Here is a 19,356-nt window from a genome sequence, read left to right as displayed (position 1 = left end):
TTAAACTGGAAGCCAGCATGTAGAAGAATGGAAATCTATTCATTCTTATCTCCTTGTACTAAGCTCAAGTTTAAGTGGATCAAAGACCTCCACATAAAACCAGATATACTGAAACTATTAGAGAAAAAAGAGGGAAGAGCCTTGAACATATGGATACAAGGGAAATTTTCCCAAACAGAACACCAATGGCTTATGCTCTAAGATCAAAAATCAACAAATGGGGCTTCATAAAATTGCAAAGCTTCTGTAAGGCAAAGGACACTGTCAATAGGACAAAACGGCAACCAACATATTGGGAAAGGATCTTTACCAATCCTAAATCTGGTAAAGGGCTAATATCCAATATATAGAAAGGATTCAAGAACTTAGACTCCAGAAAACCAAATAACCCTATTTTGACCAATGTGGAAATCAGTCTGAAGGTTCCTCAGAAAATTGGACATAGTACTACCTGAGGATCCAGCTATACCACTCCTGGGCATATACCCAAAAGATGCTCCAACATATAACAAGGACACCTGCTCCATTATGTTCTTAGCAACCTTATTTATAATAGCCAAAAGCTGGAAAGAACCCAGATGTCCTTCAACAGAGGAATGGATACAGAAAATGTGGTACATTTACACAATGGAGTACTACTCCGCTATTAAAAACAATGACTTCATGAAATTCATAGGCAAATGGATGGAACTAGAAAATATCCTGAGTGAGGTAACCCAGTCACAAAAGAACACACATGTATGCACTAACTGTTAAGTGGATATTAGCCCAAAAGCTCAGAATACCCAAGATACAATTCTCAGACAATATCAAGCTCAAGACAAAGGAAGACCAAAGTGTGAATGCTTTAGTCCTTCTAAGAAGGGGGAACAAAATACTCACATGAGGTAGAGGGTGGGAGGGACTTAGGAGAAAGAAAGGAGGGGGAGGGGAGGAAAGGAAAACAGAGACAGGTATGGGAGGAGACTGTGATGATGTACAGAGGGTCAGGAATTTGAACAGACGTTTGTAGCAATGGGGGATGGAGAATAGGGGTTAACCACTAGCAAGTCCCACAAGCCTGGAAAGCTAGAGGCTCCCAGGACCCAACAGGCATGAGATTAGCTAAAATGCCAAACAAAGAACATGTAGAGACCATATCCAGAGGTTAGGCAAGGCCCCAGGTAGGGGAATGGGACCACCCACTCATCTCCAAATTTTTATCCCAGAATGGCTCCTGTCTAAAGGAAATACTGGGACAAAGTTTGGACAGAGACTGAAAGAAAGGCCATCCAGTGACTGCCCTACCTGGGGATGCATCCCATATACAGACACCCAACCCATACACTATTTCAGATGCCAAGAAGTGCATGCTGACAGAAGCCTGATATAGCTGTCTCCTGAGAGACTGTGCCAAAACCTGACAAATACTGAGGTGGATGTTCCTGCCAACCATCGAACTGAGCACAGAGACCCCAATGAAAAAGTTAGAGAAAGGACTGAAGGAGCTGGAGGGGTTTGCAACCCCATAGGAATAACAACACTATCAACCAACCAGACCCCACCAGAGCTCCCAGGGACTAAACCACCAACCAAAGAGTGCACATGGAGGGACTCATGCTCCAGCCACATATGTAGCAGAGGATGGCATCATCTGGCATCAGTAGGAGTAGAGGCCCTTGGTCCTATGAAGGCTCAATGTCCCAGTGTAGGGGAATGCCAGGGCAGTGAGGTAGGAGTCAGTCAGCGGGTAAGGGAGCACCTCACAGAAGCAGGGGCAGGAGGGATGAGATAGGGGAGTTCCAGAGGGGAAACCAGGAAAGGGGGTAACATTGGAAATGTAAATCCATAAAATATCCAGTGAAAAATAATCTGGGACTATCTTGGACCTTTGAATAGTCATTGTCCTCCTCTATGTGTGACCTAATAATGTTCTTGTGACCATCACAAGAAACCTTTGGGGAAACATTAATGTTACAGATCACTAGTTTCCACCAGACAATATGTATCTGAGGCCTGCAGCCCAGATTTCCCCACCCATCCTGCTAGAACTTGCCTAGCTGGTGTTTCCACCACTGTATTTGGAAAGTGTCTTGATTTATGATGTTCTTTATTTTGTTACCATGAAACGGTTGCCATGTTGGAATGGTATTTATGGAAATGTGAATATGTGTTCATGGACCAGTCTCTCATGTTTGGCTTCAGAATAAACTGTATGGTTTTCTCCCCCTTGAGATGAGATTTGTGTTTCTGCATCAACATACTAATATTAACTCTCAAGTCACATACTCACTGTGTGTGTTGAGGTGTGTGTGTGTGTGTGTGTGTGTGTGTGTGTGTGTGTGTGTGTGTGTGTGTGTGTGTGTGTGAATGATACAGAATAACTACTCAAGCATTTAAGAGACCACAGGATAGTCCAGTAAGTTCAAAGAAGCCTTAGTAGATGCAGAAAGTTGCTAAAAGTGCAAAGATAGCTACTGCAGTGGGTAGATAGATATTAAGGAACTCAGTTGGAGAAAACTAGAGACAAGGCAGACACAAGCCACAGGGCCACAGCTTTAATCCAGGCCTTAGTTTTGAGTAGAGCTGCAAAAATGAGCTACAGGACTCTAGAGGTCTACAGGCAAGGTGAGAGACCAAAGGATCATGGAAGCTATGTGTAAGACTAGATCCACAGGGGTGAACAGACAGGTAGATTCCCATTAGAGGGGGAAGAGGAAAAGTGTGGCAGGATCAGGTATGGGAAGAGACAGAAGAGAAGTACAGGGGGTCAGGATATAGAAATTTGTAGCACTGGAGGATGGGGAGCTGGGGGTAGTCACTAGAAAGTCCCAGATGCCAGGGAAGTGAGAGGCTCCTAGGAAGGACCCAATGGGGATGACTTTAGCTGAAACACCCAACAAAGGGGAGATAGAACCTGTAGAGACCACCTCCAGTAGAGAGGCACAGCCCCCAGTTGAGGGATGGGGCCACTCACACATCTCAAAATTTTTAACCCAGATTTGTTCCTGTCCAGAGGAAAGACAGGGACAAAAATGGAGCCAAGACTGAAGGAAAGGTCATCCAGAGACTGACAGTCCCACCTAGGGATCCATCCCACATGCAGACACCAAACCCAGACACTATTGCTGATGCCAAGAAGTGCTTGCTGACAGAAACCTGAAAGGCTGTTCCCCGAGAGGTTCTGCCAGCACCTGACAAATACAGATGCAGATATTCGCAGCCAACCATTGGACTGAGCCCAGGAACCCCATTGGAAGAGCTAGGGGAAGGACTGAAGGACCTGAAGGATATTGCAACCCCACAGGAAGAACAGTATCAACTAACCAGAACACCCAGAGCTTCCAGAGACTAAACCATCAACCAAAGAGTATACATGAAGGGAGCCATGGCCCCAGATACATATGTAGCAAAAGATGGCCTTATCTGGCATCAGTTGGAAGGGAAGCCCTTGGTCCTGTGGAGGCTTGATGCCCCAGCACAGGGGGATGCTAGAGCAGTGAGGTAGGAGTGGGTGAGTGGTTGGAGGAGCACCCTCATAGAGGCAAAAGGGAAAGGGGATGGGAGATTTGTGGAGGGGAAACTGGGAAGGGGAATATCATTTGAAATGTAAACAAATAAAACTGATGAATAGAATAGAATAGAATAGAATAGAATAGAATAGAATAGAATAGAATAGAATAGAATAGAATAGAATACACTGCATCTTCAGGGAGGACTGAGCTGAACCAAGATTCTTGCTTTTCAGGGGCAAGAGGCTTAAACCAGATTCCAAGGGAAGAGTTCCCCTCCCCTTTTGTGCCCCTACACTTCCCTGTATTTCTGCCCTGCCTCATTACTTATTTTGCTCTTAAGAACAGCATGTTTTTCAGTCTGTGCCTCACATGATGGTGCCAGCAGGTGGTGTTTATGCACAGTGGCATACAGTCATCCTGCCTCTGCAGTCAAACTAGAAGTGGAGCCATGTGCGCCTCCATACAAAGAACTCACCTGGGACAAAGCAAGGCACAGTTTTACTGCATTTAAAAAAGGCATAGCCTGATCTCTGCCATGGAGGAATAAGCCTGATCCATGCACTGTGGTTGAGAGGCCACCAAACTACACAAAAGGGATAGATTATGAATTATGGTGGAGAGACCAACAACCACACAACGAGAGATGGATTTATTCAGGAATCACTACAATACCAGGAAAGTTACCAAAACAGAAGCAAATTCATCATGGGTCACTGGTGATTTACAGAGATGGAAGAGGTAGCTTCTGTGGACAGAAAAGTCACTAAAAGGAACTCTCTAGGGTTAGTGGAGATGCTAGCCCAAGCAACCTAACCAGATTCTTCCTCAAGCAGACCTGGGTAATGAGACATCACCCGAGGGCCATAGAGGGTAAAGAACCTAACCAGACATCTAGGGCAATCAGATTCAAAGGGCGGGGTTTCTATAAGGCATTGTAATAGGATCCTTGATGAAACTGGACTGTGCAGGTCTGGCAAGAAACAGTTGAAAGTAGAACTCAGAGGAAGAGAGTTGTTTTTTCACCAGGTATGGGCTACAGAGTAAGTTATTTGGAGGCCAATCTGCACTATGTTAAACCCTGTATCAGAAATAAAATAAAACAAAAACTTACCAAATCTTCTAACTTTTTCACTGCTTGTTATTTTTCAGAAAATATTGTCCATAGTTACAAACTGCTAGTGTAACATAGAAAGGGATGATTTTTTTTAATCCAGTAGGTTTTTAGTTAGAATGAACCCGGGTAGCAAAAGGGTGGGTGAGTGAGAAAGGGGAGCAGCATATTAATGTGAATCGTTAGTTATATATACAGGAGGCTCGTGAGGAGTGAGGTGGCTCTGAATTCCAGTTTAGGGATGCTTTTGACAATGAAGCATAAACAAGATGGATGAAGCAAAGAAGTGCAGAAGTGTAGATCGCTCCTGAGAGACACAGCCAGAATACAGCAAATACAGAGGCGAATGCCAGCAGCAAACCTCTGAACTGAGAATAGGACCCCCGTTGAAGGAATCAGAGAAAGAACTGGAAGAGCTTGAAGGGGCTCGAGACCCCATATGTACAACAATGCCAAGCCACCAGAGCTTCCAGGGACTAAGCCACTACCTAAAGACTATACATGGACTGACCCTGGACTCTGACCTCATAGGTAGCAATGAATATCCTAGTAAGAGCACCAGTGGAAGGAAGCCCTGGGTACTGCTAAGACTGAACCCCAGTGAACTAGACTGTCAGGGAGGGCAGCAATGGGGGAGGTGGGGAGGAACACCCATAAGGAAGGGGGGAGGGAAGGGGATGTTTGCCCGGAAACCGGGAAAGGGAATAACACTCGAAATGTATATAAGAAATATTCAAGTTAATAAAAAAAATAAATAAATAAAAAATAAAAAAAAAATAAAAAAAAAATGACAGGACAGAACTGGAGAGGAGGTGGCTTAGTGGTTAAGAGGACTTCCGCTCTTGCAGAAGACCTGAGTTCCCAGCACCCATCCACACTGTGGCTCACAACCAACTGTAACTCTAGCTCCATGGGGTCCAGTGTCCTCTACTGGCCTATTCAGGCACCAGGCAAACATATGCACACACAATCAAATACATATTTATACACATAAGACTTTTTAAAACAAATTTTATTTTAAAAAGAAAAATGGCAAAACTCAAAGCATTTTGGGTCTCTATGAGCAACAAATTAAAGGCAAAGAAACATCCAATAAAGATTAGTTGGGAGGTGGGCCTGGTCATCTGCGCCTGCAACCCAAGCTACTCTGGATACCGAGGCAGGAAGATCATGAATTAAAGGCCTCTTGAAGCTACAGAATGAGTTCTAGGATAACCTGTGCAACTTAGGGAAAGTCTCTCTTGAAAGGGTGACTGTGGGAGGGAAAGATCAATACAGGTATAACTTACTGGCCTAGCCCACATGAGGCTGTAGGTTCACTCCCCAGTCCTGAGTGGCCAACTAGTTATAGAAGCCTGTAAATGCAGATCTCCCTGGGACTACATCATCTCTAGATAATCTCTAGGCTCACAGGATTTCTCATGTCCAATGGTTAATTTTTCTAAGGGGTTAACTTCTGGTAGAAAGGATGGGAGGACAGTGTCATCTGTCTTGGTAAACCTATGTCCTTTTATTCTATGTAGGATTTTCATCATGGTAAAGTCCACATGGAAGGTCCCTGCCTCACTTATATAGCTGCACCCTACAGCTTAAGGCTGAAAAAAACTGCAAATATTTCCAGGAGCCCTCTGTGAAATAAGCTGAAGAACAAGATAGAAAGTATTCTCCTTCAAGAAATAGGGCCTAACGAGATGGTTAGAACTTTTAACTCTGCTTCTTCAGCTAATTCTCTGATGTATGTTAGTTAGAATCAGTAGCAATGGGGAAGAGGGGAATACGCACAATGACATTAGTAGAAAGAGCAACATAACTATGATCCCCACGCCTGGGAGATTCAGGTACAAGGGACAGAAGTTCAAGGTCATTCTAGACTACATAGCAAGTTTGAGACCAGCCTGGACTACCTGAGACCCTGTTTTATTGTTGTTGTTGTTGTTGTTGTTGTTGTTTGTTTGTTTGTTTGTTTGTTTGTTTCGTTTTGTTTTATACATTTTTTTCTCTATCTTTATTAACTTGGGTATTTCTTATTTACATTTCGATTGTTATTCCCTTTCCCAGTTTCTGGGCCAACATTCCCCTAACCCCTCCCCCTCCTCTTCTATGTGGGTGTTCCCCTCCCCATCCTCTCCCCATTACCACCCTTGCCCCAACAATCACGTTCACTGGGGGTTCAGTCTTGGCAGGACCAAGGGCTTCCGCTTCCACTGGTGCTCTTACTAGGCTATTCATTGCTACCTATGAGGTTGGAGCCCAGGGTCAGTCCATGTATATAGCCTTTGGGTAGTGGCTTAGTCCCTGGAAGCTCTGGTTGGTTGGCATTGTTGTTCATATGGGGTCTCAAGCCCCTTCAAGGTCTTTCAGTCCTTTCTCTGATTCCTACAACGGGGGTTCCCTTCTCAGTTCAGTGGTTTGTTGCTGGCATTTGCCTATGTATTTGCACATTCTGACTGTGTCTCTCAGGAGAGATCTACATCCAGTTCCTGTCAGCCTGCACTTCTTTGCTTCATCCATCTTATCTAGTTTGGTAGCTGTATATGTATGGGCCACATGTGGGGCAGGCTCTGAATGGGTGTTCCTTCTGTCTCTGTTCTAAACTTTGCCTCCTTATTCCCTGCCAAGGGTATTCTTGTTCCCCTTTTAAAGAAGGAGTGAAGCATTTGCATTTTGGTCATCCTTCTTGAGTTTCATGTGTTCTGTACATCTAGGGTAATTTGAGCATTTGGGCTAATATCCACTTATCAATGAGTGCATACCATGTGTGTTTTTCTGTGATTGGGTTACCTCACTCAGGATGGTATTTTCCAGTTCCATCCATTTGCCTACGAATTTCATAAAGTCATTGTTTTTGATAACTGAGTAGTATTCCATTGTGTAGATGTACCACATTTTTCTGCATCCATTCCTCTGTTGAAGGGCATCTGGGTTCTTTCCAGCTTCTGGTTATTATAAATAAGGCTGCTATGAACAAGCCTCTGAAGAAAGAAATTTAAGAAGATCTCAGAAGATGGAAAGATCTCCCATGCTCATGGATTGGCAGGATTAATATAGTAAAAATGGCCATTTTACCAAAAGCAATCTACAGATGCAATCCCCATCAAAATTCCAACCCAATTCTTCATAGAGTTAGACAGAACAATTTGCAAATTCATCTGGAATGACAAAAAACCCAAGATAGCTAAAACTATCCTCAACAATAAAAGGACTTCCAGAGGAATCACTATCCCTGAACTCCAGCAGTATTACAGAGCAATAATGATAAAAACTGCATGGTATTGGTACAGAGACAGACAGATAGACCAATGGAATAGAATTGAAGACCCAGAAATGAACCCACACACCTATGGTCACTTGATTTTTGACAAAGGAGCCAAAACCATCAAATGGAAAAAAGATAGCATTTTCAGCAAATGGTGCTGGTTCAACTGGAGGTCAGCATGTAGAAGAATGCAGATCGATCCATGCTTACTACCCTGTACAAAGTTTAAGTTCAAGTGGATCAAGGTCCTCCACATCAAACCAGATACACTCAAACTAATAGAAGAAAAAGTGGGGAAGCATCTCGAACATATGGGCACTGGAGAAAATTTCCTGAACAAAACACCAATGGCTTATGCTCTAAGATCAAGAATTGACAAATGGGATCTCATAAAACTGCAAAGCTTCTGTAAGGCAAAGGACACTGTGGTTAGGACAAAACGGCAACCAACAGATTGGGAAAAGGTCTTTACCAATCCTACAACTCATAGAGGGCTTATATCCAAAATATACAAAGAACACAAGAAATTAGACTGCAGGGAGACAAATAATCCTATTAAAAAATGGGGTTCAGAGCTAAACAAAGAATTCACAGCTGAGGAATGTCATATGGCTGAGAAACACCTAAAGAAATGTTCAACATCTTTAGTCATGAGGGAAATGCAAATCAAAACAACCCTCAGATTCCACCTCACACCAGTCAGAATGGCTAAGATCAAAAACTCAGGTGACAGCAGATGCTGGCAAGGATGTAGAGAAAGAGGAACACTCCTCCACTGTTGGTGGGATTGCAGACTGTTACAACCATGCTGGAAATCAGTGGACACTGAACTACCTGAGGACCCAGCTATACCTCTCTTGGGCATATACCCAAAAGATGCCCCAACATATAACAAAGACACATGCTCCACCATGTTCATAGAGACCCTGATTTAAAACAAAAACAATAGAGCCAGTAATGCTCAAAACTAAAAACCAAGTAGCGTTTCTTCTTACTGTTTTCTGGGGTTTTGTAAAACTATTGGGTCATTTAATCTTTTGTTCAAGCCAGTTTGAATTGAATGTGAAATCTTTGAACATGTCTACAGTCATAATCGTGTGTTAAATTCACGTTGTTTAAACAGGCTTCCTTGGCACAAAGAACACACAGGGATATGGCTGTACACCTGTCTCATTATTCCCAAATTATCCCTGGCACTCAGGAGTTGGTCTTCTGAGACAACACAGCTCAGTTCAGTGGGTGACAATAAACAGCACCCAGCTGTCCAGTTAACAACTGCTCTCTTAATAAGCTGTGTGCAGACTGCTTCTTAGACATATTCTCTATATGCACACAATCTGTGGGTTCAACTTATGGTGGACATGATTGTCAAATGGCAGGCCACCACATTTACATGTGAAAACTAGTTACCAGGGCTACCATGTCCTAAGCTCACTGTTCAAGGCTGAGCTCCTTGCAACATCTGGGCATGTCCAGCAGACGGATAGAATTGCTACCTGTGGGATCAACTCATGGGGGAAAATGAGAAAAGCAAGAGTCCTGTCTGTAGCTTTTCTGTGGGGCCAAGGGACCCATACTCGGCTGCACTAGAGCCCGCAATAGCCACTGAGCAGGACTGAGTGTCATGCTGGCTGTCTCTGCAGGCCTCTACATGGTTTGCTGGGATGTGAGGTCCAAGAACATTCTGAGGAATCTAAGAACTAGAAGGGGCTCTTTCTCATACCTCCACTATGCAAGGAGTTCAATCAACTCATTACGCCTACAAGAATCCTTTTCTGTCTATGTAGAGAGACCCAGAGTAGAAAAGGATGTGCTCGTTCTTGGAACTGCATCATCTTTTCATGAAGAAAAGTCAGTTGATGGCATAGCTGGAGCTTACAGTACTAATATGATCAATATTAGTACATAATTAAGTCAGGTTAAAACAAAGAAGAATTTCCCAGACCAGCGCTTAGGGCTGTGACCACCCATGACCCACTTTTAACAAGACAAAGTGTAGAAGTTTCTAGAAAGAATGGGAAGCTTCTCTTTATTTAAGCAACACTTGAATACAAATACAGAGTCAACAGGACTTTCCATTATACCAAAGCATGTTTCCTTTACACATTGGCCCATAATGTGTTCCATATGTGCCTATATTTTACAGAATGTATGTGATTCTCACTTTCTTATTTTAAACAGTTTGTTTTATTTAGAAAAGAATCTAATGTCAGAATTAAAGTCTTAGTCATTGGATGTTAGCACCGAAGGGGCTACTCAAAGTGACTTCACACCACAGGAGATACTGAACAGCTACTAGAGGGAGGGATGCTAACTAGCTAAACTTCAGATATCTGTGGTAAGGGCTGGCTGCTTCCAATGAGTCGTTCATTGCAGATGCTATGCTAAGTCTCCTGGTCTTGATTATGTAATTCTCTTTTCTATTTGTCTCTTTGTCCTTCCCTCTCTCTACTACCCATTCATCTCATCTACTATCTCTCCACCCTTTTTGACTCCCTGTCCTTCCCCATCCTCCTGACCGTACACCCCACCATCCTTCTTATCATTCATCTCCGTGTTACCCTTTCCTCTGCTTGCCAGCCTACTCTTTCCTCCGTCCTGGGCTGGTGGTTCCTCTGTCTCTCTGCTTTTCCCATTAGAAGCCTTCTTTTGTTTCCTTGTGCTTTTACCAGTTTCCAAGATAGGACCCTTACCAAACCTGCTTGTCACTGAAAATGGCTTCTTCTTACCAGATTTCTTTTCATCTGAATGTTGCACATTGAAAATGACATCTTTCATCTGGATACCTTGTTTGAGCTTCTTTATTTTAGAATCATAGAGAGAGAATTCCAAATCCCATGACCTGTTGTACTTTATGGCCTCTATTTGTTCCTTAAAATGCTTCAGATCCTGCCTCACCGAGGGGGCGATTTTGAAGCAGAACTTCAGCCCCAAGCTCAAGGTGTTGTCTGTTTTCAACATGTCAAATAAGAACTGCAAACTGAGAGTCACCTCTTCATAGTTCTCCTGATCTACCAGCTTTGCCACTTCTTTGTGTGTGGCCTCTCCTAGCTGACCCTGGTCCTCCTTCACAAGGAAGGACATGGCATAGAAAAATTCCTGGAAGCTGATGTGGCAAAAGCTGTAGAGTTTCTTGATGCCGAGCCCCTCTCGGTAGTCAGTGCAGTTCAGGAAAGCAGTAAGGCTGGGGCCATCTAAGCTGTGCTTTCTGAGGACGTCCTCTTCAAATAGCAGCCTCTGGTGCCGCATCCCCTCCGCTGCCAAGGAGCACAGACCCCGCAGTACCTTGTGCCTGCTAAGCTCAGAGCTGTCCCCATTGCCATCAGTGGGCAGAAAGGTGGACACATAAGCAGTGAAGATGTCTGTACTGTTGCTAGGTGTCTCAGAGACTTCCTGGCCTCTCGCCATCTTCCCCTTCAGCCAGGAGCAGACCACCCAGCAAATGCCTGGAACCTGGCATGCTTTATAGAGAACAGCATTGTTTTGCACAAACTCAAGGGCGTTTCTCAACTGCTCCTTATCCGTAAAATAGGAGCTGAAATACGTCTCCCTCTCCACCTCAGAGAAGCCTAAGACATGGACATGTCGCCGTTCACCCAGCATGGGCTCCAGACTCTGCAAAGCTGGAGGCCGTGTAGTGATGAGAAGAGAGCATGGTACCTCCCTTCTCCTCATCAGAATGTGTAGTACGCGCTCGGCACGGCTGGACTTCTGTAACTCATCGTAGCCATCCAGGATGAACAGGAGCCGCTCAGGCTGCCTCAGAATCTCTGTGACTGGGGCTTGATCATCCCCACAACACCAGCAGATGAGGTTGGGCAGGTCACACTTGGGTAACAGGACCACTTCTCTGCAGCTCACGTAGAAAACGTAATCAAACTGGCCCGGGTACAGCTTACCTTTGGCCCAGTCCTGCACCAGTTTTTTGACCAGGGTTGTCTTTCCAGTGCCCGCGGATCCTTGCATCACCACTATGGGCGGGGTTGAGTAGGACTCCGCCTCCGGAGCAAATAATGTCTCCACGCGGACAGGATCCAACTCCTGATCCAGGTCAGAACAGGAAGGTGATCTGAGACTCCCTGAACCGGATGTGGCCACCAGGAGCAGCTTGTGACTGCTGTTAACACCCCAATCTTGCCTCTCCTCCAAGCAGCGCACGTGCTCCCGGTAGATTTCTCTGTAATCTGAGTAACACAAATGGGGTTTCGGGTGTTGAGTGTGAACAACAAAAGGCAAAAATCAACCCTTCAAACCCTCAGATTGCCCTTTAGTCTCATCTTCTACCCTCCCTAACTTGTAGTGCTTCGAAGATTGTAGTTGTGGCTTCCTGAAGTGAAACTATTGGGTCGGGGGAATGTTTTGTATGTGAGACTCTTTGTATCTATTCGTGAGAATGTGCTGTCGAGGGTATGCACTGTGTGAGGGAAAGGGTGTGCACATCTCAGTGTCAGCGTGTGTGACTATACATAACCACCTTCGAAGACCTGTGAAATTTTGTCATGGGGTGAGTTGAGGACAGAGAGAGGAGAGAGAAGGGAAGCGAAAAAGCTGGTGAAGTAACTGGAATCTGTTCTTGGCAAAGGGGGAGGGGTCAGAGCTAGACTACCCAGCAGATAAACAGGAGCCATAACTTCCTGGGCCTCACTTTCTCCCCTCCCTCCCCCTCCCTTCCTCTGCCCTCCCAACCCTCCTTTTCTCTTTCTTCTCCTCTCCCTACCGCCACTTGTGTATATCTGTGCACATGTGTATGTGGGTACAGGAATGCATGTAGAGCCAGAGAGACAACCTCAGACAAGGTTCCTCAGGTGCTGCCCTTAGTTTTTGAGTCAGGGTTTCTCATTGAGTCAAGAGCTCACCAAGTAGACTATGCCGACTAACCAGTAAGCATACTAGAGCCTCCTGGTTCTGCCTTCCCAACACAGGATTATAAATGAAGTGCATGTCTTCAACCCCAGCACTTGGGAGGCAGAAGGAGGAGGGTCTCTGTGAATTTGAGGCCAGCGTGGTCTACAAAGAGAGTTCCAGGACAGCCAGGGCTCTGTTACATAGAGAAACTCCATCATGAAAAGCAAAAAAAAAAAAAAAAAAAAAAAAAACAAAAACAAAACCATCGATTCTGATGTTTGAACTAAAGTCCTCACACCCATGCTGCAAGCCCCTTACGGGCAGCTGTCACCTCACCATCCCAGCTTGTCCACTCCTGTTTCTACAGCACAGGAAGACTCGGGGATGAAAGAAAACTGAGAAAGATCACAGGTGTCCACAGAGCCCCCAGACCTGCATCCCAAAATAAGAAACACGTGGCTATTTAGTCTCTATTGCTGACGAGATTCACATTAGTCCACTGACTCCTCCATGCAAAGCAGTGCTGCCGCCTGTCACGAAGCTGGGAGTTGTGAGCCACGCACCCTGATGCTGTTCTTTCTACTTAGGGGAAATCACTCTAGCAGTACCGTGCCCCATCCACATGCCCTTCTGCGTCCCCACCCCTTCTCCAACATAGCAACTACAGGTAGGAGGTGGGCTGCTTTGCTCAAAAGGTAACATAAACCCCTACCTTCAGCCCAGGATCTGTACCTAACATTCTTCGGACCCCTTATCTGGAGACTACCTTAGACTTTGGGGCTCTGGGGATCCCCAAGGAGAGGGCAGTGTAAGGAAAGGCATAAATCACAGACTAGTCTGTGGGGTACCTGGGGGTGTCTTTGGTGCTACCATCACTTCCCTCTCTCAGGTTACACTCACCATTCAGACAAACCTGGTTGAGATAGTCTACAAGCTCCATCAAGTTCATGGCCTGCAAGCTCCTGCCCACCACTCTCACAGCTTCCTGTGCTCCGTACATTGAAATCAGTTTTGATGCCAGGTCCACCTGACTCAGACCTTCCAGTTCCCCTCGGGCCAGATGAAATTGAGTCACATCCCGTAAGTGGAACTTCAGCGTCTTGAAACTGTTCTCCTCAAGGTCGTTCAAGGCCCAAAGCAACGCTTCCTGGGGGCTGTTGGCCCTTGCCAAGGCCATGGTGGTCAGAGTTCAGTCCAGCCACCTGGAAATGAGAAGTAATGAGAAATGGTGAGTGGGGGAACAGCTGGAGACTCCCCAACTGCCCTCCTTTCTGGGTTCTTGGCAGTCTGTGGAGCAGAAGCCCTGAGCGAGACCAGATGAGTGCAAAGCTCCAAGAAGGGCAAGTGGATGAGACAGCAGGGGAAATTGTCTTAATCATTCCTGCTGTATCAGATAACATGTGTGACAGGCTGGGTAACTCGAGCAGAAAGATCCCCTTTCCTTTCTTCCTTCCTTCCTTCCTTCCTTCTTTTCTTTCTTCCTTCCTTGCTGCCTGCCTGCCTGCCTGCCTTCTTTCTTATGTATGTCTGTGTGTGTGTGTGTGTGTGTGTGTGTGTGTGTGTGTGTGTGTGTGTGTATTCCCGGCAGCTTCAAACTTTTTTTATATTTTTATATATTTTATATATATTTTTATATTTTTATATTTTACATTCCTGATCCCCCTGCCTTTACCTCCTGGGTACTGTGATGACTGCCATGCACCGCCACACCTGGTTCTATGCGGTGCAGGGGATTGAACCTAGGGAACCGTGTGTGTTGGGTATCCATTCTACCAACTGGACAATGTCCCCAGAGGTCCATAGGCACTCTCAAATTAGACTCAAGCATTAAGTCTTAAACTATCATTAAGAAAAAAATGTTTGAGATTTTTACGTTTCAAAAAGTGAGTCTTCCTTTGATTGTGAATGTTTACAGAACTTATACATGTCTGCTAAGACCACAAAGATAGGGAGATTAAAAATCTCAACCCTCAGTCCACTGCCTCTTATACCAGCATCATGAGCTCAGCCACTCATAGGATCCAAAGTTGGTCTCTAGTTTAGGTAAGGAGACAAGTTCAAATTGGGCTAAGAAGGGAACAGGCACTATTAGTGCTTAGTTTGTGCCAGGATACTTCTTCAACTCAGCATTTACTTAAGGGAAGGAGAATGACAGTGATGGCAAGAGGACTTCAGAATCTGGGAGAGCTCATTATCTAAAGTCACGAGGAATCCATTGCATGTCTGGGGATGCTCAAAACAGTCTTTAGTAATAGTCTTGGCGTTGCTCAGACATCAGCACAATAATTGAATACCAATGAAAGGAAGAAACCCCTCAGAGACACAGCAGGACCCAGGGACTCTTGCCATAGGTCTTAGACTATGGGACTGCAGAAGCAGGGACACATTACCCCAAAGTGTCAAGGATAAAAAACCTGGGATCCCCTGCAAAGCTCTGACTCTAAGGCATCTAATTTCAGAAGGACAAGAAGACAACAGCAGAACTCTGGGCCAGTCAAGCTCAGGCTTGAAGTGCTGGGAGTGGGAGGGTGAGTCAGCTCCATGGGCCAGAAGACACCCAAGTTAGCTGTCCAGGAGAGATGGAACAACCCATTTCCAGCTCTGGAGGTCAAGCCTGGCTCCTCTTATCCCAGTTCACTGTTACCTGCTGGTGAGGTTAGAATTAAGAGTAAAGGCGTGAATTCTCAGACACCTACTGTCTGGCTCAGTGTTGGGGGTGGAGTGGAACCCAGGAAGGACCTCAGTGATCCGGGAAACAGAGATGCTCACACATCAGATCCGTCAGTTGGCATGAGCAGCTTAACCTCATTTGTCAAACATTACACTTGAGAAACAAGGAGGAGACCGAAGGCGTGAACCATTCTATTGCCAAAAGAACAGCACAGCACGGAGAGGATCCACATCCCTCCCTGAAGTCATTTGTCCTCTTTACAACTTGACCCCAGGCCAGACTGGGACAGTTTGACCAGAGACAAAGGGAGTGGGGCTCTGTCACTGTCTCCTCTAACACTGTCCCATTTCTTCAAATTGGCGAAGCCACTGAAGAATGTGCTCTGGCAAAGCAATAAAGGAAGAAAAGAGGAATTCTGTGAACTAGGAGTATAAACACGGTCCTAATGTCCCCGACAGGCAGCTGCTCAGTTGGCCTAGAGAGCAGAGAGTCTCTAAGTCTCCCTAAATCTGGAGTGGTTTCTCCAAAACGATCCTCAAGATGAAAAGAGCAATGGATTGCACTTTAACCAATGCCTCTGTCTCTCTGCATTAGCTCTGGAGAGACAACCAAAAGTGCAAAACCCAGCAGTAAGTTACCAGAAAACTAGAAACGAAAGAAAAGTAAATATTTTGGGACAAACAAAAGAATAAGACAAACTGCAGCACTTGGGGAAAATGTGTGCATACAAATAATAGTGTAACCACCGGATTACTAAAATCTGTAATATAATCACAATGAAGGGATAGTGGACAGGTCACTGCAGAGAAGGCTCCATGGTTAAGAGCTCTCTCTGGCTGCTCTGCCAGAGGACCTGAGTTCAATTCCTAGCGCCAACATGGCAGCTCACAACCATCTCTGTAACTCCCGTCTCAGAGGAGCCAATATCTACTTCCGGCCTCCGAGGACATCAGGCGTGCACGTGATATGGCGAGGTATAGATACAGCCGCAACTTCCATACACATAGAGTAGGAAGTTTTAATTAAAAAGAATGATAATGGGATAGTTAGAGTAAAAGGTCAATGGATGATGCCTAAAGCTTTGAGTCAAAAAGAATTGTGTGTGTGTTTGTGTGTGTGTGTGTGTGTGTGTGTGTGTGTGTGTGTATACACAAAGACATTTAAAAATCTAAAGTATTTGTCTTAGGAAGATGGTAAGGATAGTGAGAAAGATAAAAACCGAAGACACAGACTTTGTAATATGTTGAATTTCTGATATAGACACGTGCATCACTGTGGTAAAACTAGGTCATAGATCGTCCCAGGAAAAAAAAAATCTAGGAGGCAAAGAAGTGGTAGAAATGCTCTTCAGGAAACTAGACAATGCAGAGGTGAGGAAGCACTGGCCCAAGCAGTCTTTACCCTCACGTGGGAAGGATGGGGTATTTCTAAATGCCAACAAAAAGCATCTGAAGGAGGCACCAGGCTAGAAATATCAAAGGTGGGGATTGAGAACGGGGACTGGATCAGGATCCTGAGAAAAGGAAGAAGATTAGCTTTTCAATGAGAAAGTTTGTTAGACAGAGAGGCAGTTGTGTGTGTTTCCTGTTATGAATATGCTTGTGGGCATGTCTGACAGATGCTCTAGTCTATCTGATGAATGGCTAACAGAATTCCCAAACAGCTTGACTGTGATGGTAGCAGGAAAGAGGAGAAGCCAGGATGTGAACACTGCCAGCCCTCTCACCTGTGCACCTTTCCCCAAGCCCCAGGTCACAGTGCTCTGAGAACTCCTGGAGTCCAGGGGAAAACGGCAGGAATGGGATCTGACTTGCTCAAAGCCTTAGGCAAGCTAAGGCTAGAAATTAAAAACCAATCGAGACCAAGAAGCCAACATGAGAAAACAAAAGAATGAGACATGGCTTTCTAGACAACAACGAGCCGAGGCTACTTACTGTACGGATGACAGATCTCAAGGCCCAAGTCACTGTGCCAGAGATTCTTAGTAACACCTCAGTATTTATAGAAACAGGAACTGAGTCTAATTGGAGGGGCGGAGGCAAGAAATGAGATGATGTTAACCCTGCCCTGGCTAGAGACAGAGGTGAGGACAAGAGAAACTGAGTATCCAAAAAAAGAAGATAAACATGGGGAAGACAGGGGCCAAGGATACAAATAGAAAAAGTGAGAGAAGAAATGGAGACATAAAACACATAAACTGAGCAGGAAAACAAAACAGAAGGGAGAAGCAAGAGCAGAGAGCTCGAGAGAGAGAGACAGACAGACAGACAGAAAGACAGACTGAGACAGAGACAGAGACAAAGAGACTGCGAGAGGCTTCCTTTCAGTCCTTGAGGTGGGCTAGGTAAATAGCCTACAGGCCAACCGTCATATGACTCCCTGGTAGAGAAGATCCTGGTTTGGTTTGGTTTGATTTGGTTTGGTTTGGTTTGGTTTGGTTTGGTCTGGTCTGGTCTGGTCTGGTCTGGTCTGGTCTGGTCTGGTCCGGTTTGGTTTGGTTTCTTTTGGTTTGGTTTGTTTTTGTTTTTTTTTTCAGGTATAACTTTTCAAACACACTTCCCAGAGCAACTAGAAAGTGACATGTGATAGGGGTTAATTTTGTCCACACATCACTGAGAGTTTCTGTAAGACTGTCCTTGGGATGAGACTATCATTTGAATCAGTAGCTGATAAAAGCCAACTGTGCCCCTTATCCCACCAGATGAGGCCTGAACAAAGGAAAGGCCTGGTCCTCTCATGAATAAGAAAGATCTCCTCTTCCCATCCCATGGGCAAATACCAATTCCTGACACTATTAATGATACTCTGTTATGCTAGCAGACAGGAGTCTAGCATGGCTGCCCTCTGAGAGGCTCCACCTAGCAGCTGACCCAGACAGATACACAGACCCACAGCCAAACAGTGGATGGAGCTTGAGGACTCTTATGGAAGAATAGGAGGAAGGATTGCAGGCTCCTAAGAGGATAGGAACTCCACAGGAAGACCAACAGAAGCAACTAACTTGGATCCTTGTGGCTCTCAGAGACTGAACCACCAACCAAAGAACATTCATGGGCTGGACCTAGACCTCCCTGCACATGTGTAGCAGATGGGCAGCTTGGTCTTCATGTGGGTCCTGAACAATTGGAGCAGGAGCTATCCTGACAGCTGCTGCCTGTACATGGGATGTGTTCTAGCTGGGCTGCCTGGTCTGGGAGAGGAAGCGCCTAGCTTTGCAAAGACTTGAAGTGCCAGGGTGGGGGCATTCCCAGGGGGCCCCCAGCCACTCAGAGGAGAAGAGGGAAAAAATGAGGGAATGATTGTAGGAGGAGGTGACTGGGAGGAGCAGTGAGCAGGATGTAAAGTGAATAAGTAATTAATTAATTAATTAATTAATTAATTAAATATATAAATTTTAAAAGGAGGTCTCTGCTTACCATTTAGATGGACCATGTTTCCCTCATTTGAGGATCCTAGAATTTTATTTTTATATGTAACATAATCCACATTATGCACATACATATATGACATGAAAGCAGAAAGAAAACTAGGGGAAGGAAAAATACTAATGGGGGAGGACTGAAAAGAGGAATAGGTTGGGGCTGGAGAGACAGCTCGGTGCTTAAATCCTGAGTTCAAATCCCAGCAACCACATAGTGGCTCACAACCATCTGTAATGGGATCCGATGCCCTCTTCTGGTGTGTCTGAAGACAGTATACTCATATACATAAAATAAATAAATCTTTAAAAAGAGAGAACGAAGAATAGGTGAGAATATCCATCTGAGAACAAAGAATCTATGCCAACAAGAAAACTTCTCAAAGGAGCTGAGGAGAGGCTCGCCAGGTTACAAGCATTTGCTATGCTATGAGTTAGAATCCCCAGAACCCACATAAAAAGTCAGGACTTAGCTCATGAGCCTGTCACCCCAGCATTGTAGATGATGAGACGGAAGGATCACTGGGGTTTGCTGACTGGCAGCCTAGCTCCAGGCTCAGT

At 45.1% G+C, this 19,356-nt stretch overlaps 1 protein-coding gene across 1 annotated transcript; it reads right to left on the bottom strand.

Annotated features, from left to right (window-relative positions):
* Positions 1-9,867: 9,867 nt before the first annotated feature.
* Positions 9,868-17,372, bottom strand: Nlrp10 (NLR family pyrin domain containing 10). The gene is made up of 3 exons (XM_032895661.1): positions 17,312-17,372; positions 13,607-13,908; positions 9,868-12,045 (listed from the first exon to the last, which is right to left on the bottom strand). Exons 2-3 carry the CDS (start codon positions 13,881-13,883, stop codon positions 10,313-10,315), a joined length of 2,010 nt encoding a protein of 669 aa, XP_032751552.1. The 5' UTR covers positions 13,884-13,908; positions 17,312-17,372; the 3' UTR covers positions 9,868-10,312.
* Between the last annotated feature and the right edge of the window lie 1,984 nt (positions 17,373-19,356).

This window comes from Rattus rattus, chromosome 2, assembly GCF_011064425.1.
Source record: "Rattus rattus isolate New Zealand chromosome 2, Rrattus_CSIRO_v1, whole genome shotgun sequence".
In the NCBI taxonomy this organism is placed as follows: Eukaryota; Metazoa; Chordata; class Mammalia; order Rodentia; family Muridae; genus Rattus; species Rattus rattus.
The sequence above is the reverse complement of the archived record's forward strand: the minus strand, read 5'-3'. Positions and strand labels throughout refer to the sequence as shown.